This window comes from Coloeus monedula, assembly GCF_965178545.1.
Source record: "Coloeus monedula genome assembly, chromosome: 13".
Taxonomy (NCBI): domain Eukaryota; kingdom Metazoa; phylum Chordata; class Aves; order Passeriformes; family Corvidae; genus Coloeus; species Coloeus monedula.
The window spans coordinates 19,837,872-19,862,643 of NC_138793.1; the positions used below are offsets into that span (position 1 = coordinate 19,837,872).

At 54.1% G+C, this 24,772-nt stretch overlaps 1 protein-coding gene across 1 annotated transcript in view; it reads right to left on the reverse strand.

The window, feature by feature from the left end:
• Positions 1 to 1,780: 1,780 nt before the first annotated feature.
• The window catches only part of ANKRD11 (ankyrin repeat domain containing 11), a 131,880-nt gene continuing 108,888 nt past the window's right edge, over positions 1,781 to 24,772 (reverse strand). Inside the window, exons 5-13 of the mRNA XM_082290257.1 lie at positions 16,974 to 17,144; positions 15,667 to 15,870; positions 13,499 to 13,641; positions 12,674 to 12,821; positions 5,181 to 11,911; positions 4,266 to 4,364; positions 4,031 to 4,174; positions 2,948 to 3,040; positions 1,781 to 2,595 (exon numbers count right to left, since the gene is read on the reverse strand). Coding sequence (XP_082146383.1) covers positions 2,410 to 2,595; positions 2,948 to 3,040; positions 4,031 to 4,174; positions 4,266 to 4,364; positions 5,181 to 11,911; positions 12,674 to 12,821; positions 13,499 to 13,641; positions 15,667 to 15,870; positions 16,974 to 17,144 — 7,919 coding nt within the window. The 3' untranslated portion in view covers positions 1,781 to 2,409. The remainder of the gene's footprint in view (positions 2,596 to 2,947; positions 3,041 to 4,030; positions 4,175 to 4,265; positions 4,365 to 5,180; positions 11,912 to 12,673; positions 12,822 to 13,498; positions 13,642 to 15,666; positions 15,871 to 16,973; positions 17,145 to 24,772) is intronic.

Genomic DNA, 24,772 nt, shown 5'->3' on the forward strand with positions numbered 1-24,772 from the left:
CTTCAGACCTGCAATGGTGGAAAAATTCCATCTGCAAACTCACATTGAAAATCACACTGAAAAATCACACCTGCAAACTCAACATTGAAAAATCACACTAAAAAAAAATCCCATCTACATTTTTTTTGCCTCCCTCCAAGGGATCCACACCCACGCACACGTCTGGGAGTTACAGCAGTGGGAGGAAAACTGACCCTGGAGACTCCCAAGGTCACCAGCACCGTGGTCAGATGAGCCTGTGGGACTTTCCAGCTTTAGGCACTCATAGAAGGCTGGTGTGTGACTACGGAGATGAATTTATGGCTCTTTAACAAATTAAAGAGCAGGGATGGACATTAATTGAAGCGTTACCTGTGGCTGCTTTCTTGAAGCCCCTGACACTGAAGCAGCAGCCCCTGGTCCCAGCACTTGCTCCAGTGCCCCACCACACTCATCCCACAACCCTGGGCAAGAATGGGGGGAAAATCCCTCTGGCTGTAGCTGGGACACGGCCCTGCCAGGCCTGCTGTGGCTGTGTGAACCCTGGTCCTGGTGCCAGAGGTGCCAAGGCAGGAGCTGAGGGTTGGGCAGGGGAAGGTGGGACCCCCCTGGCTCCGAGGCTGCTGTGATGCATTGCAGCGAAAGCCTTCAGGGTCCCACTGCCCCGACTGTGGAAAATTCCTCAAGTGACTGCAAAGCCGGCAGCAGCGAGGGGGGAGCTGGGTCTGGGAGCTGAATCCAGGGATCTCCTCTGGTCCCCTCAGCCAGGACATGCCAGCAGACGAACAAATGGCATTTGGAACATCTTTGCTTCCCAAAGCAGCAGCTGAGACACTCAGCCAGCACCAGCACCGGGAAAACCCAAGAGAGGAAGGTGGAGAACCGAGCTGGCAGAGAGGTCCGTGGGGGCCACCTCTCACTCCTGCCTGGGGTTGGCAGCTGCAGCCATCAGGAAAGGCCGGGCAGCAGGAGGAAGGAAGGCACAGAGATCATGGAAAGGCACTGGGATCTGCCTCCAGCTGCATCCCTGAACTGGTGAGTGAGGACTGAGTTTGCCTGGATCCACCCATCCTTGTCCAGACTCTGCAGCCCCAAAAGAGCATCGCTGGCTCAGTCACTCCGGGGGTGGCGAATCCACCAGCACAGGGGGTTCTCCTCTCCTCATGACCCACCGCACCACAACCACCGGCACACCTGGCGGGTTCCAACCCCACTGCACACAAAGAGGCACAGAAAAAGAAGAATGATGTTTAAAATCATGGAATTGTTTGCACTTGAAGGGACCTTAAAGCTCATCTTGTTCCATCCCCTGCCAAGGGCAGCTGCTCTGGGCAACTTTTTCCTTGACAGGAAAACTGCTGCCCAGGGTGAACTATAAATACAAAGATAATTTTAATTAATTTATTTATTTCTTTACACATAACTGAAAGTGATGTTACAGTACATAAGTTATTTACAACTGTGCAGTAATGTGTTGCAAAATAAATTATCTAGAAGGCAGCAAAAGTACATTGTTAATGTATATAAAAACTGTACAGCATTTATGGGATACAATTTTTCTTTATATGAGTATTGGCTCTGTAGTGTTTTCAAGTTATGTTCTCAGAAAGAGAAACGAAATGCCCAAGATTAAAGGAAAAAATATATAAACCACGTGGATTTTACTCCATTAAAAACACAGTTGGCAAAGTCCTTTCTCTGCGTCGCCGTCTCCCCGGCCGTGCCGCCCCGGCGGCTCCTCTGCCCATCCCCAGCGGTGGCAGCGGCTGCTGCGGGGCCGCCGGCACATCCCGGAGCTGTCCCCGCTCCGGAGCCGCCGCTGCCCAGCTTGGACACTGTCCTTTTGTTTCTAATTGGGTTTTTTTGTGATTTTTTTTTTTTGTAGTAGTTTTTTTTTTTTTTTTTTAGACATACCCATGATGGAACAAGAAACTCAAACACCCCCCCTCCCCCCATGGTTTCCTACTGCAGCTTCTCCGAGAGGAGATCCGCGCCCGGTGGAAAACAGAGAGCTGGAAATCACGGTGTTCACAAGTACATGGTTCACGTGGTTGCTGGCCCTGCTCAGCAGCTTCTGCAACACACACACGGTGTCCTTGGCCTCCTCCCTCCGCGCCTCGGCCAGTCCCGGGGCCGCTGAGCGCCCGCTGCCCGCGCTGCCCGGAGCCTCCCCGCCGCGGGCGCCGGTGGGAAGGAGCTGCGCCCGGCCCGCTGCCCCGCGGAGCCGCGTCAGTCCGGAAGCGAGGGACACGTCGTGAAGAAAGTGCAATTATTTTTCTTATTGTTTTGTTTTCTGCCGATAGCTGCTTCCTCCTCCTCTGACCAGGGATTCATCAGCAAGCGGTTAAGGGTGAATGTGAGCTCGACCGCCCGACCTCGGAGTGCTCCCGTCCTTGCCAGTGTTCAGTGATGTCTCCTGGGCTGGAACTGTCATGCCGGCAAGAGCACAAAGTCATCGTTCACGTCGACCATTGGCACATAGAACGAGGGCACCTCGTTCACGCAGAGGGATTTGTGCCCTGCGGGGTCCAGCTCCTGCACCTTCAGCTGCCACTCCATCCTCTGCACCGCGTTCAGGGCAGCTGCTTCGTGTTGCTGTCGCATGAGCAGGCATGTCTGCATAGGGAAACAACAGTGGGACATGAGGGCTGAGTGGCAGCCAAAGGGAGGGGACATGCAGCCACTGTGGGCACAGGATTAAATGCAGCAAGGGATGCCACACACAGGACACCTGGATTTGGAATCTCTGCTGAGCCCAGCTCCAGCAGGAGCCAAGGCAAACCCCAAAGTTTGTGTTTGCAAGGCTTGTCAGCACTCCAGAGCATCCCCTCCCATGCAACACTGCCCTGACAATCTCGGGACACTGACTCCACGCTGGAAACCACTAAGGCAGCTCCCAGGCTCCAGCCACAGGCAGAACTCTCCTGGAATGCCCCTGCCTGGAGCACGGGGCTCCCACAGTTCTCACCTTCATCCGGTCGTACTTGTCATCCACGTCCTGCAGCCAGGAAATGAACTGTCGCGCGTTGAAACGGTCTCTGACCGATTTGTTTTCGTCTCCCTAAGGATGGGACAGCAAAGGGCAGGACACAGGGGATTAGTTTTGGACTTCATGCAGTTACAGGTCTCACAGGCCATATTCAAGCCCCTCCTGGGGCGTACACTCCTCAGAACCTGCAGGAAGGGCAGATGCAGCATGCTGCTGCCAGCTGCTCCTGCAGCCCTTTCCAGGGATTCAGCCTCACATGGGGATGGCACCCCTGTGCACACAGTCCCTGTTTCTCCTTGCTTTGCAGGGAATCTGTCCATGTCAGCCCATCACAGCACCTGCACCTCCCTGACTCCTTCAACTCACGCCAAGATCGCAGCAGCACAGACCCTTGGCTGGGAAATGCCAATGGATCAATCAGAGCTCCTGGATCAATATGCAGCTCACTAATAAATCCCAGGATCCTGTCCTGCCCACGATCCCTCCTGCAGTGCAGCAGTGTAATGATTCTCTTCCCTTCCTTTCACAGGAAAAGACACCCCAGAGTGTAGTAAAGGAAACCCTTCCCAGCATGCAGATGATCCTGACCAAGAAGGACGGAGGGTCCCAAGACTCACAGAAAAAGCTGAGCCATTTCTGCTGCTAACAGACACGAACTCCCTGTATCCCACATTCCTGGGTCTATTTCCTTCCTCAGCACACATGTGGAAACTGAGGCAGATGGGGCAAATGATGTTCCCAGTCACAGAATGGTTTGGACTGGAAGGGACCTTAAACCTGGCCTTGGACACTGCCTGGGATGGGGCAGCCACAGCTTCTCTGGCACCCTGTGCCAGGCCCTGCCCACCCTCACAGGGGAGAATTCCTTCCCAATATCCCATCTGACCCTACCCTCTGGGGAAGGTGACATCCTGCCATGTGGGCTGTGGTGGGTGACCTGAGCAAGGAGAGCCTTAGTAACTCCTGCCTCCATCCTTCCCTCCATCCCTCCAGAAAAGCCATCTCCCTCAGGGTCCTGCACAGTCCCTGAGACACTTCCTCAGCACTGAGCCAGGCACTGACCTGATTCTCCAGAGGCATGTTGTACACCTCAGAGTCCAGCAGCATGGTGCAGGCACTGAAGGGCACGGCCTGGTTGGCAATGGTCCTCGCTGCCCGGCAGTGCACCCTCAGGATCTCCTGCTCGCAGGAGACGATGAGCTTCTCCTGAGGAAGAGCAGAGCAGTGAGTGTGGCAGCCTCAGCCTCGCCAGCAGAGGAAATTCGGGGCCTGCTGCCCAGCTGGAGTGTCCCCTTACCCGCTCTATGCTGTGCTGCAGCCGCAGCTTCCCCCGCACGGCCTCCTGCTGCTTGAAGAGCTCCTTGAGCGGCTCCGCGAGCGACGGCGGCGGCGCGATCTGCGGGCACAGGCACAGGCTGAGAGCAGGATCTCCGTGGGGCACGGCCTGGGGGCTGCCTGCCCCCCAAAATGTGTGTAGGCCACAGAGGGAGCAGGGACATCCCACGGGGTGCCTATGGAGACCGTGGAGAAGCTCTGCCAAGGACAAGGTCCTGCCAGTGCCCAGACCTCAGAGAGGGTGAGAACTTGGCAAGAGGTGCCCAGTGCTGGGAGCAGAGCTCAGCCTGCACAACCAGAGCCTGACCTGCCTTCATGCTGCAGGGCAGGGTGCGCAGCAAGGAATGGTGCCTGGTAACACTGACCCTTCTCCTCCAAGCTGGATCCCAGATTTGCCACCTGCAGCACTGCGTTTACTGTTGCACTTGTATTAGCGAGGCTGCTCCTGCAGCACAGCAGTGAAATGCTGATCCCAGTGCCAAGTCAAAGAGCAGAGCTGGGGAAAATGATGGCAGGAGTTAAGAGCCATCTTTTTCCCATGTTCTAGGTTTATTATCCTGTTACTACACTGCTGCAAGAGCAGCTTTACCTTCCAGCCTCAAATCCACTGGATTCTTAGAAACTTCGCTCTAAAGCCTGACCAAACCTCAGGTCCCTCAGCAGAGCCCAAGGTCCTCTCTGCAAAAATGCAGCATCTCAGGGGCTGCATTTACCACACAGCCAGGCTCTTACCCAGGCTCAGGTTTGGTGTCATATTCTAAAGGCAGGTCAGGGCACGCTGGCATTGCAAGGTGGTCACAGGGCACGGGGGACAACGTGGATGTGTCTGTAACAGTGAGGGGGGGACAGTTCCTGAGGCTAAAGAGAGGTGACTCACCACTGGAATATGGAGCTTGCTTAGGGGTTTGCCATCCAACAGGTAGGAGCCTGTGTAGGTGACATACTCAGCGTAGCACTGCGGAGCTTGGGGAGTTATATAGCACAGGATTTTCCGCTTCTCCTCAATCTTCTTCCTGATCTGGAGGTACTCGAAGTAGGGGTTGGACCTGTCGCTGTGGTAAGGTTCGATGTCGTCCAGTTTGATCGCATCGACGATAGCTGCCAGTGTCTGCTGGATCATCTCCCTCGTCTGCTGGGTGGACGTGTTGATCTGCTGCTGCAGCTGCTGGTTGGAGCGCTGGAAGCGGCGCTTCCGCGGGTGCTGAGCCTGGGAATCGTCCTCCTCCGTGATGCGGCCTTTGGCACGCGTGACGGGCGCAGAGACGGGAGGAAATTCCTTCTCGGATGCGGCGGCGTTCTGCTTGTTTTGGTTGGCGAGCATCTGAGCCCGGTTCCTGGTAATCCGCTGAGGAATCTCTTCTATTTTGGGTGGTTTGGGAGCTTCTGCTACTGGTTTTTGTACTGGTTCAACAATTTCTGCTTGAGCATTGCCAGGAGGTGCGTCCGTCTGGGATGGTGGGGCCTGGCTCCCGCCACGGGCCGCAGCACCGTCCTGCGGAACGCTGCCCTCAGAGCCCGCCACGGGCACGGGACAGGGCTGGGAGCTGCCCTCTGCCGCCCCACCGGCCGATGACAGCTCCTCCTGCACGGCCTCCACCTCTTTGCTCTCTGCCTGCGTGGACTCAGATGGGGTCTGCTGGAAAACCTGCGCTTCCGAGTCCTCCACTGCCTTCTCCTCAGCTGCGTTCAGCGCTTCCGAGGCGGCTTCTTGTGCAGCCACTTCTGCTTTCTGCTCCTCTGCTGGTGGCTCTGTGTCCGTGGGCAGGGTGGCCGCTGCCTGGCTGGCCGGAGGCTCTTCCGGCTCACCAGACGCTATCACAGACGGGCCGGCTTTGATGATCCCAGCGCTCGGTTCTGAAGCTGCTGCTGGGCTTTCCTCCACCGCCTCCGCCTCGGTCATCTCCGTCTCTGCAACGTCCTTAGGCTGGAGTGGCAGCTCTGGAAGCGAGAATGGGCCAAGGTCCAAGTCATCCTCGGTGTTGGTGAAGGGGTCGGGCCACGTCACCGCCTCCTCCGCGTTCGCAGGTGCTGCGTTGTTGTTCTCCAAGTAGTTGTTTTCTGGTGCGGTGACAACCTCGGCCTGAGGTTCTGCTGGCACACAAGGGGGCTCTGGAGGGATCTCTGGTGCTTCTTCTGGAAGAGGCTTGCAGTTGTTGAAGAAGGTGTCTAACCTAGTAGGGGACATGTACGGAGCTTGCTCTTCAGCATTTGCAATTTCTCCTGGAACTGCTTCCTCAGCATCCTCCTTGACTTCCTCCAGCCTCGGTTCAGACACTGACAGAGGGTAAGAGATGGGAGAAACAGGGTAGGAAGTCTCTGTGGGAATGAAAGCTACTGGCGCAGGATGAATCGGCTCTAGGGAACAGAGCGGGGGTTTAGGGGACTCGGAAAACCTCTGGGGAGATTTCATCAGAAGCTCCGAGCCCACGGACCAGGTGACAGAGTGCTCTGCGGGGTTGCCCACCAGGCTGGGAGGAATGGTGGTGTCTGGGTTTCGGGAAGGAGGGTTATCCCAGTCTATGTTGTTTTGTTCTGGCATTCCCGAACTAAAATGGTTTTCTTCGATGGGTGGTAGGTAGGTGGATTCTGGGGGCATGATGGAGGCAGTGGCTTGCTGCTCCTCCGTGGTGTCCAGGGGCATGCCGAGGTCAGGGGGAAGAGCACTTTCCACTGAAGGAGCCAGCAACTCATCCCTGTGCGAAGGGGAGGATTTTGCTTGTAAACCAGAGAAGACACTTTCGGGCGACTGGGCGACCCCGCTGACGGCTCCCGGCGCGCAGTGCAAAGCTTCCACTTTGGGTGAGGAAACTCCATAATCCGGGGAGTAATACCCAGGAGACAAACACTGGAACTTCTCAGCAGGAACAGAGGGAAGGGGAACTTTCTCCTCCATTAAATGCTGCACTGGAGAGTCATAATTTGATGTTGCTGGGACACTTTGCTGCCTGAAAAACTTATCTCCGACGCTGAATTCCTCTTCGGGTGCCCTCCTGATATCCACCGAGATGGAACGGTAGAGGTTCGAGGAGGGTATGGTGCGAGTTGGGGTCTGACTGGGGTTCTCAGGGAGCCCGCTGTTAACATTGGTGTATCTGTCAAAGAAGGAGGGAGAGCAGGCGTTCATGGACATGGTGGAGATGGGCAGTGAGTGCTGCGAGTCCGCGCACTCGAACATCAGGTCCGTGTAGTCCTCGTTGCTGCACGACGGAGTCCTGGGCGTCTGCATCACCTCCTCGTAGCTCGGGCACGACACAACGGATGCCGGGGTCGGGACGCCCGTGGGCCGGTTCTGATCCGGCCTGGGAGATGCTGGGAGGATCTCCTTCAGCTGAGGACCCGTGATCCAGTCCTTGGAGTCTGTCCCCACAGCAGGCTGTGCCTTGTTTTCTGGTGACAGAATAGGAGTCAGGGGACCCAACTCTTTGAGTTTCTTGTCCTTGAGCTGCGTGTCCAGCGTTAGCGGCTTCTTTGTCGGCAGATCCAGGCTCCTCTTGCGCACATCCTCTGAGCTTTTAAGTTTGTCCTTTAACTTGGGGTCTCCGGACCTGTGCCGCATTTTCTCCATTTGCTTCATTCTCTCCTTGTGCCTTTTGTGGCGTTCCTCGATCTCCAGGTCTTTCTGGCTCAGCATCCTCTCAAAGCTGGTCATCATCAAATCACCATCTCCCAGAAGTTTCTCCCTCGGCCTGGCATCCTTCTTGCTGCTGTCTTTGGAAAGGGTTATTTTTTCATTCCCGTTGCTTATTTTTATGGACTCTGATTTGTCTTTGTCTTGATTCTCCTTGAGCTTCTCCTTCAGCTTGGTTTCACCAAATTTGAGGTTGTCCTCCTTGGATTTATCTTTAAAGGTGGTAACTTGAGGCCCATCCTTGTCTTTGAGTGTTGACTTTGGCTCATCTTTGTGATGTTTAAAGAAACCATCTGTGTGTTTGTCCCTATGCTTTTCCTTTTCCTCCTTCCATTTTTCCTTGTGTTTATCCCGCTTCTTTTTCTCTTTAGCTGTGCTGATGGTGCTGGAACCGTAAGTCTTTTCTTTCTCCGCCTTCTTTGACAGCTCTCTTTCAGAATCATTTTTATCCTTCTTTTCAGAAAATATGTAATCAATGCTCTTCTCCGGTTCCTCATCAGCCTCTCCCTTCATGTTGTAAGAAGAGCCAAAAGCCTCCCCATCCACAGAGAAATCCTTTTCATAATGAGTGGAATCCTTTCTGCTGCTGGAGTCCTTGAATTCGTCTGATTTTTCCTTTTTCTCTGTCTTTTCCTTCTTTGCTTTTTCCTTCTCGTGACTTTTCTTGGAGGAAGATGAGGAATGTCGGTGCCTCTCCTTCTCCTTGAGTTTGTCCTGCAGGCAGGGTAAAGGGAGAGAGTCCTTAAACTTTTCTTCAGCGGCGTCGGTCAGAGAGAGGTTAGAAGACTCGAAGAGGCTGGTGAGTCCTGGCTCTTGCCCTCTGTCCGTGAAGCTGTCAGAGGAGATCTCGCTGATCTTGTCATTGGAGTCATCCCTGTAGTCATTCAGAGCCTCCTCCTCCAGTTTCTCCAGCAGGCTCTTCTCCGACTCCCCTCCTTTTGAAGACTTCTTCTCTTTGGAATGCTCCTTGTCCGGCTTCTCCTTATGTTTGCTTTTAACTTTGTCATCACTGGTGTGTTTCTTCTCAACCTTTTCTGGGAGTTTTTGCTTGTTTTTCTTCTCCTGAGTGGAATCTATGGACACTCTTTCCTTCCTGTCCTTGTACTTCTCACTGGAGTCTTTATCTTTCTTCTCTTTGTGTTTCTCAAAGGAACTCTTCTCCTTCTTCTCCTTTCCCCCTTCTGATGTTCCTTTGTCCTTTTTCTTCTCCTTGGACTCCTTATCCTTCTGCTTCTCCGAGTGCTGCCGGTCGGAGGAGTACTTGCGGTGCTTGTCGGGGTACAGCTCCTTCTCGGCCGCTGCGCTGTCGTCCTTGTCCTGCAGACTGTCCAGGCGATGCATCTCGCTCCCGGCCGAGTCGCCCACCTTGAACCCACTCAGGCTGTAATCGTCCCTCTCGTCCTCGCTCTCATCCGTGAAGATGTCAGCGATGCTGTACCAGCTCTTCTCCTTGCCTTTCTTCTCATCCTTCTTCTCGGAGAAATCGTCTCTGTCTGTGGAAAAGTTTTTCTCTTTCTTCTCCTTCACCTGGTCGAAAGAACTCTTCCTCTCTTTGTCTTTGCTGTGAAGATCTTTGTACTTCTCCTTGGTTTCTTTCTTCTCTTTGAAACTCTTCTCTAGTTCTTTGTCCTTCAGGATTTTCTCTGGAGCAGCTTTTTCATTTTTCTCCTTGTCGCCTTCTTTGGATTTTTCCTTGTATTTTTCTGGCTTCACCTTTTCTTTTTTGTCTTTTTCAGGAGCATCTTTCTTCTCCTTTTCCTTCCCAGAATGGTGCCTCTCCCAACTCTCCAGGGTTTTCCCACTGAACTCAGGGTCAGACTTATCCTTGAAGAATGTTTCACAGCTGTACTCCTTGAAGTCATCTCGATAGGGCTCCTCCTGCTTCGTCTTGGGATCTTTTCGCTCTTTAGAGCCATCAGAGGAATCTTTTCTGTCTTTGGTGGTTTCACCTGTGTCTTTTTCTTTCCTCTCCTTGCCAGTCTCCACAGAATCCTTCCTTTTCTTATCCTTTTCAGGCAAATAACTGGGAGCAACTTTGTGTCTGTCTGTTTGGTCCTTTTTCTTCTCGGAGCTTTTCTCCACATAATCCCTCTCCTTCTTCTTTAAGAAAGTGTCCTTTTCATTCCGCTTCTCGTTGTATTCCTTCTTCTCTTTCATTTTATTTTCCTTTTTCTTGTCTTTAATTTCCTCTTTCACGGGTTCTATGATTAATTTTGCCACGGTGTCATTTTTAATCTCCCTGAAATCCGTTATTGGAGAATCCCAGCTGTCCTCACCCTTGAAATCGAAGGATGAATCAGAGGACAGGTCTGAAAACCACCTCTCCTGCTGATCATCCGAAAGGCTGAACTTCGTGTCCTCGCTTTCAGCAAATTGAGTTTTGTTATTAAACTCATCAAACCCAGACTCATCCCTGTAAAGTTTTTCTTTTTTGCATTTTTCCTTCTCTTCCTTGAAGGATTTTTCTTTCTCTAGTTTAGAAACCTTCTCCTCCTTCAGCTCATTCTTCTTCTCAGATTTGGACTGCTTGTCCTTTGACTTCTTCTTTCTCTCCTCCTTGTGTATTCTCGGTTTCTCCTCCTTGGGAGATTTCTCCTTGACAGGTTTCTCTTTTTCTGATTTACTCAGTCCTTCTCTGAAGGATTTGCTCAGGTCTTTACTACCATCTTTGATTTTTCTTAACGATTTCTCCTCTTTTGAGGATTTTCCAGTCTCATCTTTAAACAACCACTCCTTCTCCTCTGCTTTACCTTTGGGGAGCTTTTCCTCCTTCTTACCATGTTCCCGATCGTGCTTTAACACTTTCAACTTGTTTTCGACTGGATTTTCTGTCTCTACTATCAAGGCTTTCTCAGGCTTTTGTTTAGAGTCCTCAAACTCAAAAGAAAATGTTTTGATTATTTTAATGTCTTGGCTGACAGGACACTGTCCCTTCTCCTTGTTTTTATGTTTGTGTTTTGTTTTATGCTTTTTAACAACCTTCCCCTCCTTGTCCAGCTTTGGAATTGCTCCATCCACATTGCTATGGAATGAATTCTTTTTCTCAGAAACAGTGTTGTGGGGGGTGTTTTTCTTTTTGTGCTCTGGTTTCTTCCTGACTGGCTTTAGTGACTCTAAGCTCGAGTCCTCGGACGAATAGTCTGACTCGCTCGTCAGCCTCGTCCTGGTGGAGTCCGATAGGGAACTGACGTCTGACCAAGCTGGAGAAGATATGGTTTTCCAATTGTCCGTCCTCCAGTGCTTGGAGTGCTGTTCTGTAAGATTAGGATTGTGTTTTTGGGATGCTAAACTCCCATGAGAAGAGGTCGATGAGGCAGACAGAGAGTTAAACAAGGAGGATTCCTTTAGCACTAGCCTTGAGTCCTTTACACAGCTAGAGCTCTGCAGAGAGTCTCTATCATCCTCCTCACTCTCCACGTTTTCACTCTCTGATTCAGAGGAACAAAACTTGTCATTTTTTTTGCCAAACCGAACCTCTTTGCTTTTTGTCTCCTTCTTCCGCTTCTTTTTTACTTTGCTTTTCTCCTTGGGTGCCTTGGCGCTGGTGGGCTCCCGAATTTTGCTGCTGGGCAATATGGAGTGGGTGGAGAGGCGCAGCTTCTCCCCCGTGCCCACGGCCACGCTGGTCTCCTCCTCATCCGAGCTGTCCGACAGGATGCGGTGGGCAGCTTTCTTTGGTGTAATTGTGTTATTTTTAGTATAAGTTTTCACTTCCATTTTGGGTATGGAAATGAAACTGTTTGCTTTAGTCTCTTTCCTGTAATCCTTTTTCAGCAAATGTTTGTCATCGACCGGTGGGACCCGGTCCTGCTCATCGTCCTCATCAAATTCATACTCATCCTTTACCGGGGTGATGGTTTTGGGGGGCTCCTGGGCCTTGGGCTTGTGCTTCAAACCCTTCTCAAACTCTGAGTCTGTGTTATTGCCATCAACGGAGCTGGAGGGAGCGAAGGAAGGGGCGTCCTCCTCTTCTGAGGTCTCTGCAGAGAGAGAAGAACAGCGTGTTAGGGACTGCCAAGGGTTTTGGGGGGGGGAACATCGGTGGTCTCCTGCACACACCAACCCCTGCAAACAGCCCTGATGCCCTTTGGCCTCACCCAGCCGTTGCAAGTTGGCAGCCAACAGCTCGGAATGCCAGGCTGGGGGATCTTTTTGGAAGGAAGCTCCTCCAGCTCCAACCTGCAAGGGATGCTCCTCAAAATAACATCCTGGGTGTATCACAAGAACTTTGGAACAGGGTTATTACTGCACACAGTGTGGGTCAAGGTTCCCCAAAAGACTGGAAACTCTAATTTGCACTAATTAAAACCTGTAGAGTGTCCCACAATGGTGGCACTGGTGGAAGAAGCTCTAGCAGGCACAGCCCAGAAGCAGAACCTGAAACACCAGTGCTGGGACAGCCAAGGGACAGGAACACAGGGTGGGCACACAAACCTCCTCCTCTCCACTGGAACAGCCCACCTTCCAAAGGTAAGACATCCATTTACCTGCAATTGGCTTCCAATCCCACATCCCGACTGCACCAGGGAAGCGATCTCAACGCTGGCTTCCAGGGCAAGCAGCCCCCCGAGCTAAAGCTGGTGGTTAGGTTGTCTGAATTTGGGTTACAGCTACGGGTGGGCTCCTGACCACGGCAGCATCTGACAGGAGTCTAACTTCACCGTCCTCTTAAGGTCTCTGTGTTAACAGACAGCTGCAGGCCACGAGTGTCACTGCCATGGCCACAGAAAGGCCAGTCTCACCTGTGGAGCTCTCTTCGCTGGAGGGGTACGTGGTCTTCCCCAGGAGCAGGTTCACCATGGTGGGAGAATTCGCTACTTTTAAAGGTGTCTCGCCCTTCCTGTTGCTTTGATGAGGATTCCCTCCATAATGCAACAACAATTTCACCACCTGAAAAGAGAAATTGAGGATTGAAGATGCTCATGGTGTTTTCATTCCAGGGTTTTTTTTTTTGCATTATTTTAATACATAACTAAAAGAGTGGTGTCTTCAGGACTAACATAGGAGAGAAACCCCAGAAACATTCCCAGTGAAGTGGTGGAATCACCATCCCTGAAAGTAGCCAGGAAACATTTAGGGACAGGGTTTAGTGGTGCATTGGCAGCATTAGGTTAAGGGCTGGGCTCTGATTGTGGAGGTCTTTTCCAACCTTAATGATACTGTGATTCTAAGAACCAACCGGGGCAGGAAAGAAGGGGGAAGAACAAGGTACAAAATCATACTCCTGTTCCAATTCCAGAAGGATGAACCATCCCCTGTGCAGGGGAGCTCCAAGTAAAACACTCAACAGCTCTGAGACAGGGACATTCACAGAATCAGGGAATAGTTTGGGCTGGCAGGGACATTAAAGCCCATCTTGTTCCACACTTGGCCGTGAGCAGGGACACCTTCCATTAACCCAGGTTGCTCCAAGCCCTGTCCAGCCCGGCCTTGAGCACAAATTCCTGCCCATTACACGGGAAATGAAACAAAAATACTCAGAATCTCCATGTTTTCAGCGGGCTGCTTGAAGCACAAGTTTCCAGAAGAGTCATTTAGAGCACAGCAGTGAACTCCAGCACCCCAACCTTGAAGTGGCCGTTGTTGGCCGCGTCGTGCAGGGGGGTGTCATCGTCCAGCCCCTTGGTGTTGACCTCGGCGCCGGCCGCCAGCAGCTGCTTGGCCACGTCGTAGTAGCCCCGGTTGCAGGCCTCGTGCAGCGCCGTCCAGCCTGCAAGGACAGCGACACTCAGCACACAGCACCACCTTCACAGTGACACTCAGACACAGGGCAAGTCTCCTCCAGGCCCAGAGGCTGCAGGGTCAGTGTGGCCAGGGCTGTGTTGCTCTGATAGCCAAGTTGGCTGTGTTTGCCCAGATCCCCATGGCACAGCAGGAAGGAACCTGCAGCTCTGCCCTGCTACTCCTGCCAGGCAGTGATAGAATCAATCCCACTTTTCCCTCTGGTCACGCCATGTGCTACAGTCAGAGCATCTGCCAGACCGGATACAGCCCCAGGAAATGGAAAGGGAAAGTTTTATTTGGAAAATAAGGAGAATTGCTGATGTCATGTGAAAGGCAGGTCTTAAATCTGTTGCCCTTTATACCACTGGGTTGGAAGGGATCTTAAAGCTCATCTTGTTTCACCGCCTGCCGTGGGCAGGAACACCTTCCACTATCCCAGGGTGCTCCAAGCCCTGTCCAACCTGGTCTTCAATGCTTCCAGTGACAGGGCAGCCACAGCTTCTCTGGGCACCCTGTGCCAGGGCCTCCCCACCCTCACAGGGAAGAATTTCTTCCTAATATCCAATCTAACCCTGTGCTACGTCAGTTTAAGGCCATTCCCTCTTGTTCTGCCACTCCATGGTCCTGTGAAACATCCCTCTCTAGCCTTTAGGTTTGGCTTTAGGCTCCAATCCCTCTGTAAGGGAAACCCGGGTGCCCAGAGCCAGGCCTGAGCTCTGAGACAGCCCCCACACAGATTTTCTGTGTGCCCTCCAAACACAGGAACACCGGCCCAGGCTCGGGGGGAAACCAAACAGCAGGGTCTCAGCAGTAAGGGCAGCTCCAGCTCTCAAAAAAATCTCTGAAGAGCACAGAACAAAATATTTTGTCGTGTTCAAACAGACTATTTTTAAGCAGAGCCTGTTTTGAAGTTTCCCAGCGCGGCTGCTCCGGTGTTTTGCTGATAGTGCCGTGGGAGCACGTTCCATTACCTTCACTTGGAGCCTTTGGAGGGGGCACCTGTACCCGGAATTAATCACAACTGATACTTCAGTCTGGCACTGGGATTAATCATACGGGTGGAGGAACAGCCGTATTTATTTATAGCCCCAGAATCGTGCAAAGAGAACAGCAAAGTCAAGCTCTCAGACGCGCTGAAGAAAGGCTGATCCAGCCCCACCGAACGGCTCCTTCATCACCCCTTCCCCATCATCCTATGGCTGCCTCTTCCCTGCAGGACTCGGGGTTGTTCCCATCCCATCCCACCACCCTGAGCAGGAGCTTGGCAGCACTGCTGAGGAGGAGGAGTAGGAGGACAAGGAGGAGGTGGTGCTACTCCTGAGCTGAGGGTCAGGATGGTCAACATCTCCTCCAATTTGGGTGCCTGGTGGGAGCCTGACCTTGCCCTTCACATTCCCTCCCCATCAGCTGCACCCCCACATTCAGTCCTTAAAAACAACTCCCAAAAATTCACAGGCATCGGCCCCCCAGCTCCAGAGCAATGACTTCACAAGCCCACTCTCAGCTGTACTTCTGTGCACATAATTCCTTCTATTTTAAGTAAAAATAGAGCTAAACCAGCCCACCTCCCTTTGCAAATCCCCCTCCAGACTTCCAACACGGCACCCCCGTGGAAGGGCAGAAGGAAATGGTCCCGAGTGGCCTGGTCAGTTCTGGTGCGTGGAACCAGAGCAGCTCCAGGGATTCTCCGAATCCTGCCCAGCCCAGCTTCACCACCTCAAGCAGACTGCACAGCCTGGGAATTCTGCTCCCAAACTCCAACAAGAGAACTGATGCTTCAGGAGGTTTTTTTAATGTGGCCTTTCTTTGCTGTTTGGTTTTTTTGTTTTTTTTTTTTAAAGGGCAAAAAGACTTTTTCCTCTTCAAAGAACAAAGCCACGATTTTTGGCAAATCCCCTCTTTCCACGGCACAACCCTGTGTTAGGAACAAACTACTTTTTCTGGTGGGAGTCACTCTTGGAGGTGGAACACACAACCAGGTGGTAAAAGGTTGGGATTCCTGGGCTGTTACCTGCAAAGTCCTTCACATTGACATCTGCACCCTCGATGATGAGCTCCTTGATGCGCCGGGCGTCCCCGCGGATGGCAGCGCGATGCAGCCGAGTCTCTCCTCGCTCGTTTCTCTTATTTACTTTATCTTTGGTTTTGGAGGCAGAGTTGGGAGTTCCCTTCTGACAAACTGTAGACTGAGAGGGATGCTTTGGTGTTGTGTCAACTGCAGGGAGGAGAGAAACAGCGTCAGCAGCTGCCATTCCAAACAACTCCTAAGCCCTTAGAGGGAGCTCGTGCATCGCGTTTCGTCTCGGCTCTTCCCAAAATATTCACCACAAGGCAGCCAGAGGCAACCCAAGCTCCGGAGTGGATGTGAACAGAGCAGCCTGTGTGTCCCACGGAGGTGGGAACTGCGGGCTGCCAGAGCCCACTGGAGAGCTGCAGTCCTGGCAAATGCTGTGGGCAATCCCGTGATTTGGGAGCAGACAATGCAGCTCCTTACCCCCAAACCTCAATTCTCGAGAGAAGTGGCCTTTTACCAAGCACATGTGAGGTCTGACGGCCTTGGGAGGAGAATGTGCATTTCCTGGGAGAACACTGGAATGCTCTCGACACTCTGCAGCTTTTTCTCTTTTAGTTTTCCCAAATAACAGCAACATAAGTGGAGAGATTGGTGGTTTTTTTGCTAAAAGCTGCAGTGTTGTGTGTAGGATGTGGATGTGAGCACACGGATAGCACAGACCCTCCAAAAACCCGGGGGGTGGGGCAGGTTTGAAACAGATAAAAACTACTAAAACACAAAATCCGTGGTAAACACATTCCAGCTGCTCTACATCTCAAGTTACAGCTGTGGTGGCTACACATCTTATCCCCTTCCACAAGAAGAAACATTAAAAACCTACAGAGGATGATATTTTGTCTTTATTTACAATCCTCCTTAACTGAGATAGCCTGAGAGAGACACAGAGCTGAGGTGAAGGACAATCCCTTGAAGGACAAGCTCCAGTTGAGCAGCCAGGGTGGGCTCTGTGGTGGCCTGGATCGGGCCCGAGGGACACTGGAGAGAGGGAGGCCAGCCAGAGCCACGTGTGGATCCCAGTGACACCGTACCTGGAGTCACCTGCAGAGCCCTGTGGGAGCGGTGATACCCCACAGAGCAGCACACCAGCCCCCCTGCCCCGTGCCAGGGGTGGCAGCTCAGCCCTGCTGCTGCAGCTGAACCTCTGGTGACTCCGGGAACCGGGAATTCCCGGCGTTTGGGGGCCTCTCGCGGCACCTCCCCCCTGCCCACCCACCCCTCGGAGCTCACCCCCTCCCCAGTCTCACCTGGGCTGTTTGCAGACTCTTCTGCTGTCATCTGCATGAGGAGGGCGACTTGCTGGCGCTCGGAGAGCGGGTACCCTGCCCGGATCCCCGAGAGGCCCATGCCGAAGAGCAGGCCAGGCTTCCTGGTGGCGGGCTCCTTTTTAATCCTCTTCCGCTCGGGACCCTGCTTCTCTGTGGGACAAGGACACAGAGACATGAATGTCACTGGAGCTGAAAGCCACGGTCCTTTCTGAGCATGGGACTGACAGTTCCAAAAAGCTTGTGGTGAGTGAGGGATCCCTGTGGTGACGGATGGATCCCTGCAGTGGCACCTGGAGCAGCCAGCCAGGCTCACACCACTGAGGGTGCAGCCAGGATATGCCCCACTCCTGCTCCTCCAACAGCCTCCCATTCTCCTCCACCATCTAAGAGCAGCAGAGGAAAAGAGGGAAGGGATCCTTTGAGGGGCCACTGCCAGTGCTGCACCTCCCATCCTGCTTTAGGAGCCTCCATCCCACGCCAGGGTGCTCGGAGGAGCTTACACAGCCTGACACCAGCACAGCATGGACTCAATGGAGGCACTGAACAGCCTCAACAAGGAGAGCTGAAAGATACAGGCTGACAGCTTGGAAATGTGGCCATCACACCCATGACCATCATCATCATCATCAAAGCAAGGAGGCTGCAGCCAAACAGGTGTGGGGAGCACCAGGCTGGTCCTCTCCTTCCAAAATGGCTGCTCCCACCTGGCCCAGAGCACCCACCTGCCCTCAGGTCTTCTGCAACTCTCTAAAAAAATCCCAAACAAACAGGAGGGGAGGAAGAAACCCCAGATGTTTCCTGGCTTGTCATCCCAAATCCCAGCCTGACACTGGGTCTCCTAAATCATCCAGCTGCAAAGGCAGCTCCTGCTGAGGGACCAAGAGCAACCACCCCCAAAGCTGGGATTTGTCAAATCCTGCTGCACCGTCTCTCAGAGAACCACAGCCACACCAGAGTCACAGAAGCATGGAATGGTTGGGTGGGAAGGGACCTGAAAGCTCATCCAGTCCCACCCCACGGGCAGGGACACCTTCCACTATCCCAGGTTGTTCCAAGCCCCGTCCAACCTGGCCTGGGACACTTCCAGGGATGAGGCAGCCACCGTTTCGCTGGGCAACCTGAAGGTGCCTCAGTGCCTTCACCATAATAAAAAATAACAATCCTGCAGCCTCTCCCCCAGCCCTGCTCAGCCCTGTCACGCTCCATGTGGGTCACGGGCACGTGGCCAGTGGGACAGAGCTGTGGTGCCTCCATGCAAAGTCCAGTGGGTCAGGAGGAACTGCCAACAGATGGGGTCACACCCGGCCACCACACTCTGCAGCACAGCACAGGTCTCCTCCTTCACCCACCCAGCTGCAGCCAAGGAAAGGTCTCTGGCAGATGAGGGCAGCAGCGTGTGGGGATGCTCCGTCCCTGCCGCTCGCAGCTCCCACGGCTGAGGCACAGCCAGCTCCGGAAACCTTTTCTGGGCACAGTGCACAGAGCTGCCAAGCTCTGTAGCTCAGGTTCCACCTGGAGCAGGTGATTTCCATCGACCCCTGCTCCTGGAATCCCATACATTTAAGAAATAATGATTGTTCCAGGGAGCCTCTCAACCTGAGAGCACGGCCACCCCTCCTCAAAGCCCTCTGCTCATTGCCCAGAGAAGCTGTGGCTGCTCCTGGATCCCTGGAAGTGTCCAAGGCCAGGTGGGACAGGGCTTGGAGCACCCTGGGATAGTGAAATTGTCCCTGCCCATGGCAGGGGTGGGATGAGATGAGCCTTACGGTCCTTTCCAACCCAAACCATTCCATGGTTCTATGAAATGCAAGCCCTGGAAACATGTCTGCATTGAAGGCGAATCCCAGTCTACTCTGAAACCACATTTTGGTCATCCTGGCAGCTGCAACAGAGCTGGAAGATGAAATCAGATCATAGGACAGTTTTTTAATGGCTTAAAATAAAATTAAACCCAGCATGCTTACGGGAAGACAACTTTGCCGGGGTGGCTCCAGGAGCCACGTTGCTGTGCTGTGTGTCCTGCCAGGGGACACAGGGACACCTGATCCATGTGTGCAGCACCTCCCTGCTCCTCCTGAGACTCTCAGCTGCTGCTCCAAGCTGCTTAAACCCTGCTCAGACAGGCCTGGCTTCCCCCAGCCTCGGTCACATCCAGCCGTGCCCCAAGGCCAGGCATGAAGACATTCGAGGGGTCACACCTTGGCTGGTGCCAGCAGGCAGAGTCCCTGAAGTACACGGTGCCAGCAGGCAGAGTCCCTGAAGTACACGGTGCCCAGGGCTGCTCTGCACGTACGGAGCCACAATTAGAATGGGAACATTTTCATTAATATCCCTTGGCTGCTGCAGGTTGTCAGCACGAGCCTGGGATTTGCAAAAATTGATTATCAAGTTCAACCGAAACCCCCTAAACTCTATTCATTCTGCAGTTGCAGAAATTTCCTCCTCCACAGAACATTTAACATTACAAAGCATGTGATCAACAAGATAAAAATAAATTGGAAAGCGACTGCTGCTTTCTCGCTTGCTGAGGGGAGGCAGCCGAGGACTCGGGCTTGTGCTTCCCAGTGGGAAGAGTTCAAGGCCAGCTGGATGGGACCTGGAGCAACCTGGTGTGATGACCTACCCTTAAGGGTGGGATGTCACACCTGGTCCAGCGGAAGGTGTCCCTGCCCATGGCAGGGGGTGGAGATGAGCTTTAAGCTCCCTTCCAACCCAAAGCATCCCAGGATTCTGTGATTCTATGGCTCCAGTGCTGGCATCCCAGTGTGGGCAGTGTGGCAGCCCCTGGCTCCCTGAGTGGCACAATCCTCAGGCAATGTGGAGGGATCACATAAGCAAGATCCTGCAGTGGGGCTGAAACACAAGCAGGAGGATGGAGATGGAGCTGCTCCCAGCACCCACCTCCCATCCTGAGCCTCAGCTGGGTGAGAATCCTGCCTGGCTGGTCCCAGGCTCACAGAGCTGCACGTGTTATTTCAGCCCAGAGGATTTTACTCAGAATCAGATTTTCAGCAGATTTAAAGGTGTCCCTGCCCAGAGATCTCCACTCGCCGGCTCCTGCGGGCTGCTCCTGTGCCTACAATTAACTGCGCCTCTGCAACTCCTTGCAGCAACATGGAGCGACTGGAGAGAAACTCTCCCAGTGTTATCCACCTCAGCTGACAGAAAAAAAGCTGATTTCACACTAAAATCCCTTTAGCAAGCACAGACCCCAGCGATACGGGGGGGTGTGCAGGCAGGGAGCCCCCAGTGCCGATCGGCAGCGGCGGTGGCTGGACCGTGCACACAAATCCCAGCGGGAGGAGGACCACGGCAGCCCACGGATGCTCCATGAGCCCGGGATGAGCCACACCTCCATGCAGCTATTTTTAAAGCAGCTCGTTTGCTGCTTGCTTCAGCCCTTCTGCAAACCTCCTGAGCATCAGCCCTGGTTTAATTCGGGGATCCTGCTCGGCTCTTCCCTCACGCTGACGCCAGCAGGAACCGCGTGCGCAGGCTTAAAGGGGAAAGCAGGAGCTGAGCCGGGAACTGCTCCTGCCTTTCACCACACAGAACCCGAGAGGCTGCAAAGGCAGAGCAGGAGCAGATCCCCAGGACAAAGGGGTTTGAGCATTAGCTTGAGGGTGGTTCTCATGCCCACATGAGACTCTGGGCAGTGCTGCAATGGGGAGCACAAATCCAGGGCTGCTGGAAGCGCCTTGGCAACTCCACAAGAATCCCAGGGCAGATTGAGAGGGATTCAGTGCTGCTGGGCTGGCTCTGTGTGCAGACACAGGCTGAACCCAGCCTCAGGTGAAACGCAGAGGGGCAGGGAAGGCAGGAGAGCAGGGCGGTGATGGAAAACCTCTCGGAGGTTTCTCTGGCGCACGGTGGGACGCGTGCAGGTCGTGGGGAGGCCGGAGCCACGCGGCTCCTCGCTCCCCACGCACGCAGCACACCCCGTAACGCAGAGAGCATCTGCTCCCACTGCTCGGCATGACAACACACGCTCGGAAGGTGGAACCCTGAGGAAAAACACCACTTCCAAAGAGCGGCTCACGCCGAACGTCTCGGTGCCACGCGGCCACGCCGAGCGCCGGCTCACCGGCGAGAGGGGCTTTGCAACCGCTGCTGTGCCGAGCGAGCACGACCAGGAGATCAATAGGAATAAATTAGAGCGGCACAGACAGCAACAGAGACTGCACTGCACCCCCGGGAGAGCACGCGGGCTCCGCTCCCCCCAGCCCGGCCCAGCCTGCGTAAGAGTGACTCATTCCTGCTGCAGAACTTGGAGGGCATAAAACGTTTTGGAGCATGTCGGCTCAAAGCAGGGAAGAGCAGGTCCAGCCCAGCACCGTGGCCTGGGGATGCACTCCCAGGCTCACAGGGCACCTGCAATGTGGGCCGATGATTCAGAAGGTGAAAGGCTGACAGCAGCACGGTCCCACCACGTGCCAGAGCTCTGGGGCACTCCAGAACTGAAGGACAGGCTGAGGGGAAGGCTGGAGGTGGCAGGAGCGGCGTGGAAAGGGAAGCAGCACCGTGGCACAGGTGGACAAACAACAGAGGGCAGCAGGACAGGCCAGGACACTCGGTGGTGAAGAGCTCAGTGAGGAGGGTGAGCAGGAGACCCCTGGAATGCAGAGGAACATGGCTTGGGCTGGGGGGACACACTGGCACCAGGGGGTGATGGGCACGCTGCAGAGCCAACGGACCAGGGGCACAGCCAGGAGGTGATTTGGTTTTCAATCCAGTTACAAATAGGAAAACAAGAGGAAAAGCAAGGTCTGCCTTGACAGAAGGCACCCGGAGCTGCTCCCATACAGCAGGGAGCTTGTTCCCAGCCTGAAGGATGGAGAACCAGAACCTCATCCCACACTGCTGGGAAGGATGGTGGAGACCTTGGCTGTGAGTGACGAGCAGAGGAAAGGTGCCAGAAGGAACAAGCCCCTTTATAACCATGTCAGGTCATTGTGTGCAGCTGAGCCCACCATCCCCACTACTCAGCTGGGCTCCCTGGGGATGAGGATCTGCAGGGCCCGACCCCACTGGCTGCAGTATTTTGAAGTATGATTTGACTGGAGAGGTTTAATGCTGTGTGACAGCCTGTGATCCAAATCTAGGTGTTCTCCCTACACTTGTACACCAGACCCCACAGCTGTGCCCCGATGTGTAAAAGCAGCTCCTCCTTAGAGTGGCCACTGGCACCCAAAATGCTGCGAGAGGAGCCCAGAGGCTTCATCAGAAACAACAATATCCATGTTAAAAGTGAATAATTCAGAGCAAGACCAATTTTTAAGTCAGACCGTTCATTTCCCACGAAATAGAAAGAGCTGGAGGAGGGAGGACGGGGGAGGAAGGCTCCGGCCAAGCCCTCCCCTCCCGGAGCTGGGGCCAGGACACTCTGCAGACAGCGCTGATAAAAGCTCTTGTATTAAGGAAAAAGCCATCATTGATAGATTTTTGGTTCACAGAGACACAGCACACTGCAACCTCTCCCTCTGCATGTTAAGGAGGTGATGAGGGGGGAGGAGGGAGATTTATGGCAGCTCCCGTCATAAAACGACCTGGTTTTCTGCGCAGCCCTTCCCAGATGGCTGCTGCACACGGGGAGTTTCTCAGGGTGATCTGAAGGCTGGTGTGTGCCAGGCTCTCCACACTGTACTGGCATTATAGAGCCCAGCTAGGAAGGGAGAAGCTCTGACATTCACTCTCTCCCTGGTTGCTAGGTGAGAACAGTTTCTTACTATTTTAGTAAAAGGATTGAAATGACACAAGCAAAGAAAGCCCTGCTGCAGCGCAGCCCCTGCGAGCCCCAGCTGCACACACCGGAGCGCAGCCAGGCACAGGAACGGCACAAACACCACTGTGGGATGCAGATGCCTTTTTTAATAAGCCAGCAATTTGCTTCTCACGGATTCCCTCGCCAGCCTCACTGACTTGGGACTAACGAGCCCGTTCCCGAGCCCGTTCCCATGCCGTGCCGCTCCAAACGCTCCAGCATTAGGCAAGCAGCAGCCGGCTCCGGGAGAGGATGGTTTGGGTCAGCTGATTCATCGAGCATTTTCTAACCTACTAATTAGCGTCATGTAACAACCTCGGGGGATTAGAGAGACGGAGTTTGAAGCTCCAAGGCTGGCTCCTGCCAACCATATTCACACTGGCCCTCGGCCACCACAGCACCTCCCTGGCCGGCCACGAGCCCCGGAATCAGCCCTGGGCTCCCGGAGAGGTTGATGTGCACAGACCAGCTTGGAGAGCTGGTGGGGGTTTCCCTCTCCCTTATTCCTCCAGAAGTACCCAGGGAAGGAGATGGACACACAGGGAGAGAACTGGACAAAGAGGGAGGACTGGAACACACAGTGGGAGGGAGTTGGGCACCCAGCGAGGGACCCCCAGGGAGGGAGTGGGACACCAAGGAGAGCAGGGCCCCCAGCACTGCTGAGGACCACCAGCTTTGACCCAGCCTCGCTCAGGCGCTGTGAGAGGCCAAAATTATCCCAGCGTGCTCCGAGATTTGTACTGAGCCCCAACTCTCCCTGCTGATGACAAAAGGCCTGGAAACCACAGCTGTACCTCAAGCCAAGGGACTCAAGTGACAGCGTGACATCCAGCTGAGGAAACCATCCGCAGGAGGAGCGGGCACACGGCCTTCTGCGCTCCGTGCATCTCACAGCTGCTCTCCACCAGCGTTACCTGTCCCACTCCGCAGCGAGGGACCTGTTGCTGCGGATCCATCCCGTCAGAGCCCGCGGGAGGTGGGGAGTGCCCGGCCCCACGCCGGCAGTCTGGTGCCGTTGAGTCAGCCGTGACTCAGCCGTGGCTCAGCGCCGCAGCCACGGCACCGCTGCGCCAGCCGCCCGTGCCCACCTCTCCTGCCAGGTGCCTTCCCAGCAGGACTGTTCCCATCTCCCTCTCCGCGTGTTTGTTAATACCACAATTATCCAATATTCCTGGGTTTGAAGCCCCCTCCCAGCACGACGCACGGCCCGGGAGCCGCACGGAGCCTCGCACGCTGCTGGAGCTGCTGGGAGGAAAGCTGGCTGTGCTCGTTTGGCGGCTGCCAGGCAGCACGTAGGCTCTGGGCAGCGCCTGTGGATGTGGGGAGATGCCACACGAGGGAAGGAGAAGGAAGGAGGAGAAGTCAGAGGCACAGAGATGCTGCTCCCACAGTGCTGGAGCTGTAACATGCACAGTCTGGAGGCTCATGGCTCGATGCCATTTTTTTTTTCCTAAAGACAGTTTATTTAGTTAACTCTGAAGAACCCGAGAGCCAGAATTGTTGCTCTAGAAACCATTTTGAGAGAGATTATTTTAAAAGATTTAGCTCTGAACTAACCGTACCCAAACCATGCGCTCAGCACAGTGCTGGCCAGTAACGCCTCCAGGAGCCCACGCAACAGAATCCTGGAATGGTTTAGGTTGGAAGGGACCTTAAAGCTCATCTTGTTCCACCCCTGCCATGGGCAGGGACACCTTCCACTGTCCCAGGCTGCTCCAAGCCCCAGTGTCCAGCCTGGCCTTGGGCACTGCCAGGGATCCAGGGGCAGCCACAGCTGCTCTGAGCACCCTGTGCCAGGGCCTCCCCACCCTCACAGGAAGGAATTCTTTCCCAATATCCCATCTGCCCCCAAACCGTCCCGCAGCACCAGCTGCTGACCCACCCCTGGCCAGGGTGGGTTTTGCTACCTTTCCATGGGAGACAAACCCACCTCTGATGTTTCTCACCCCACACATGGAGCACCTACGTCAGGGCTGAGCCAGAGCCATCCGGGAAAAAAGCAACACACAGCGTGCTA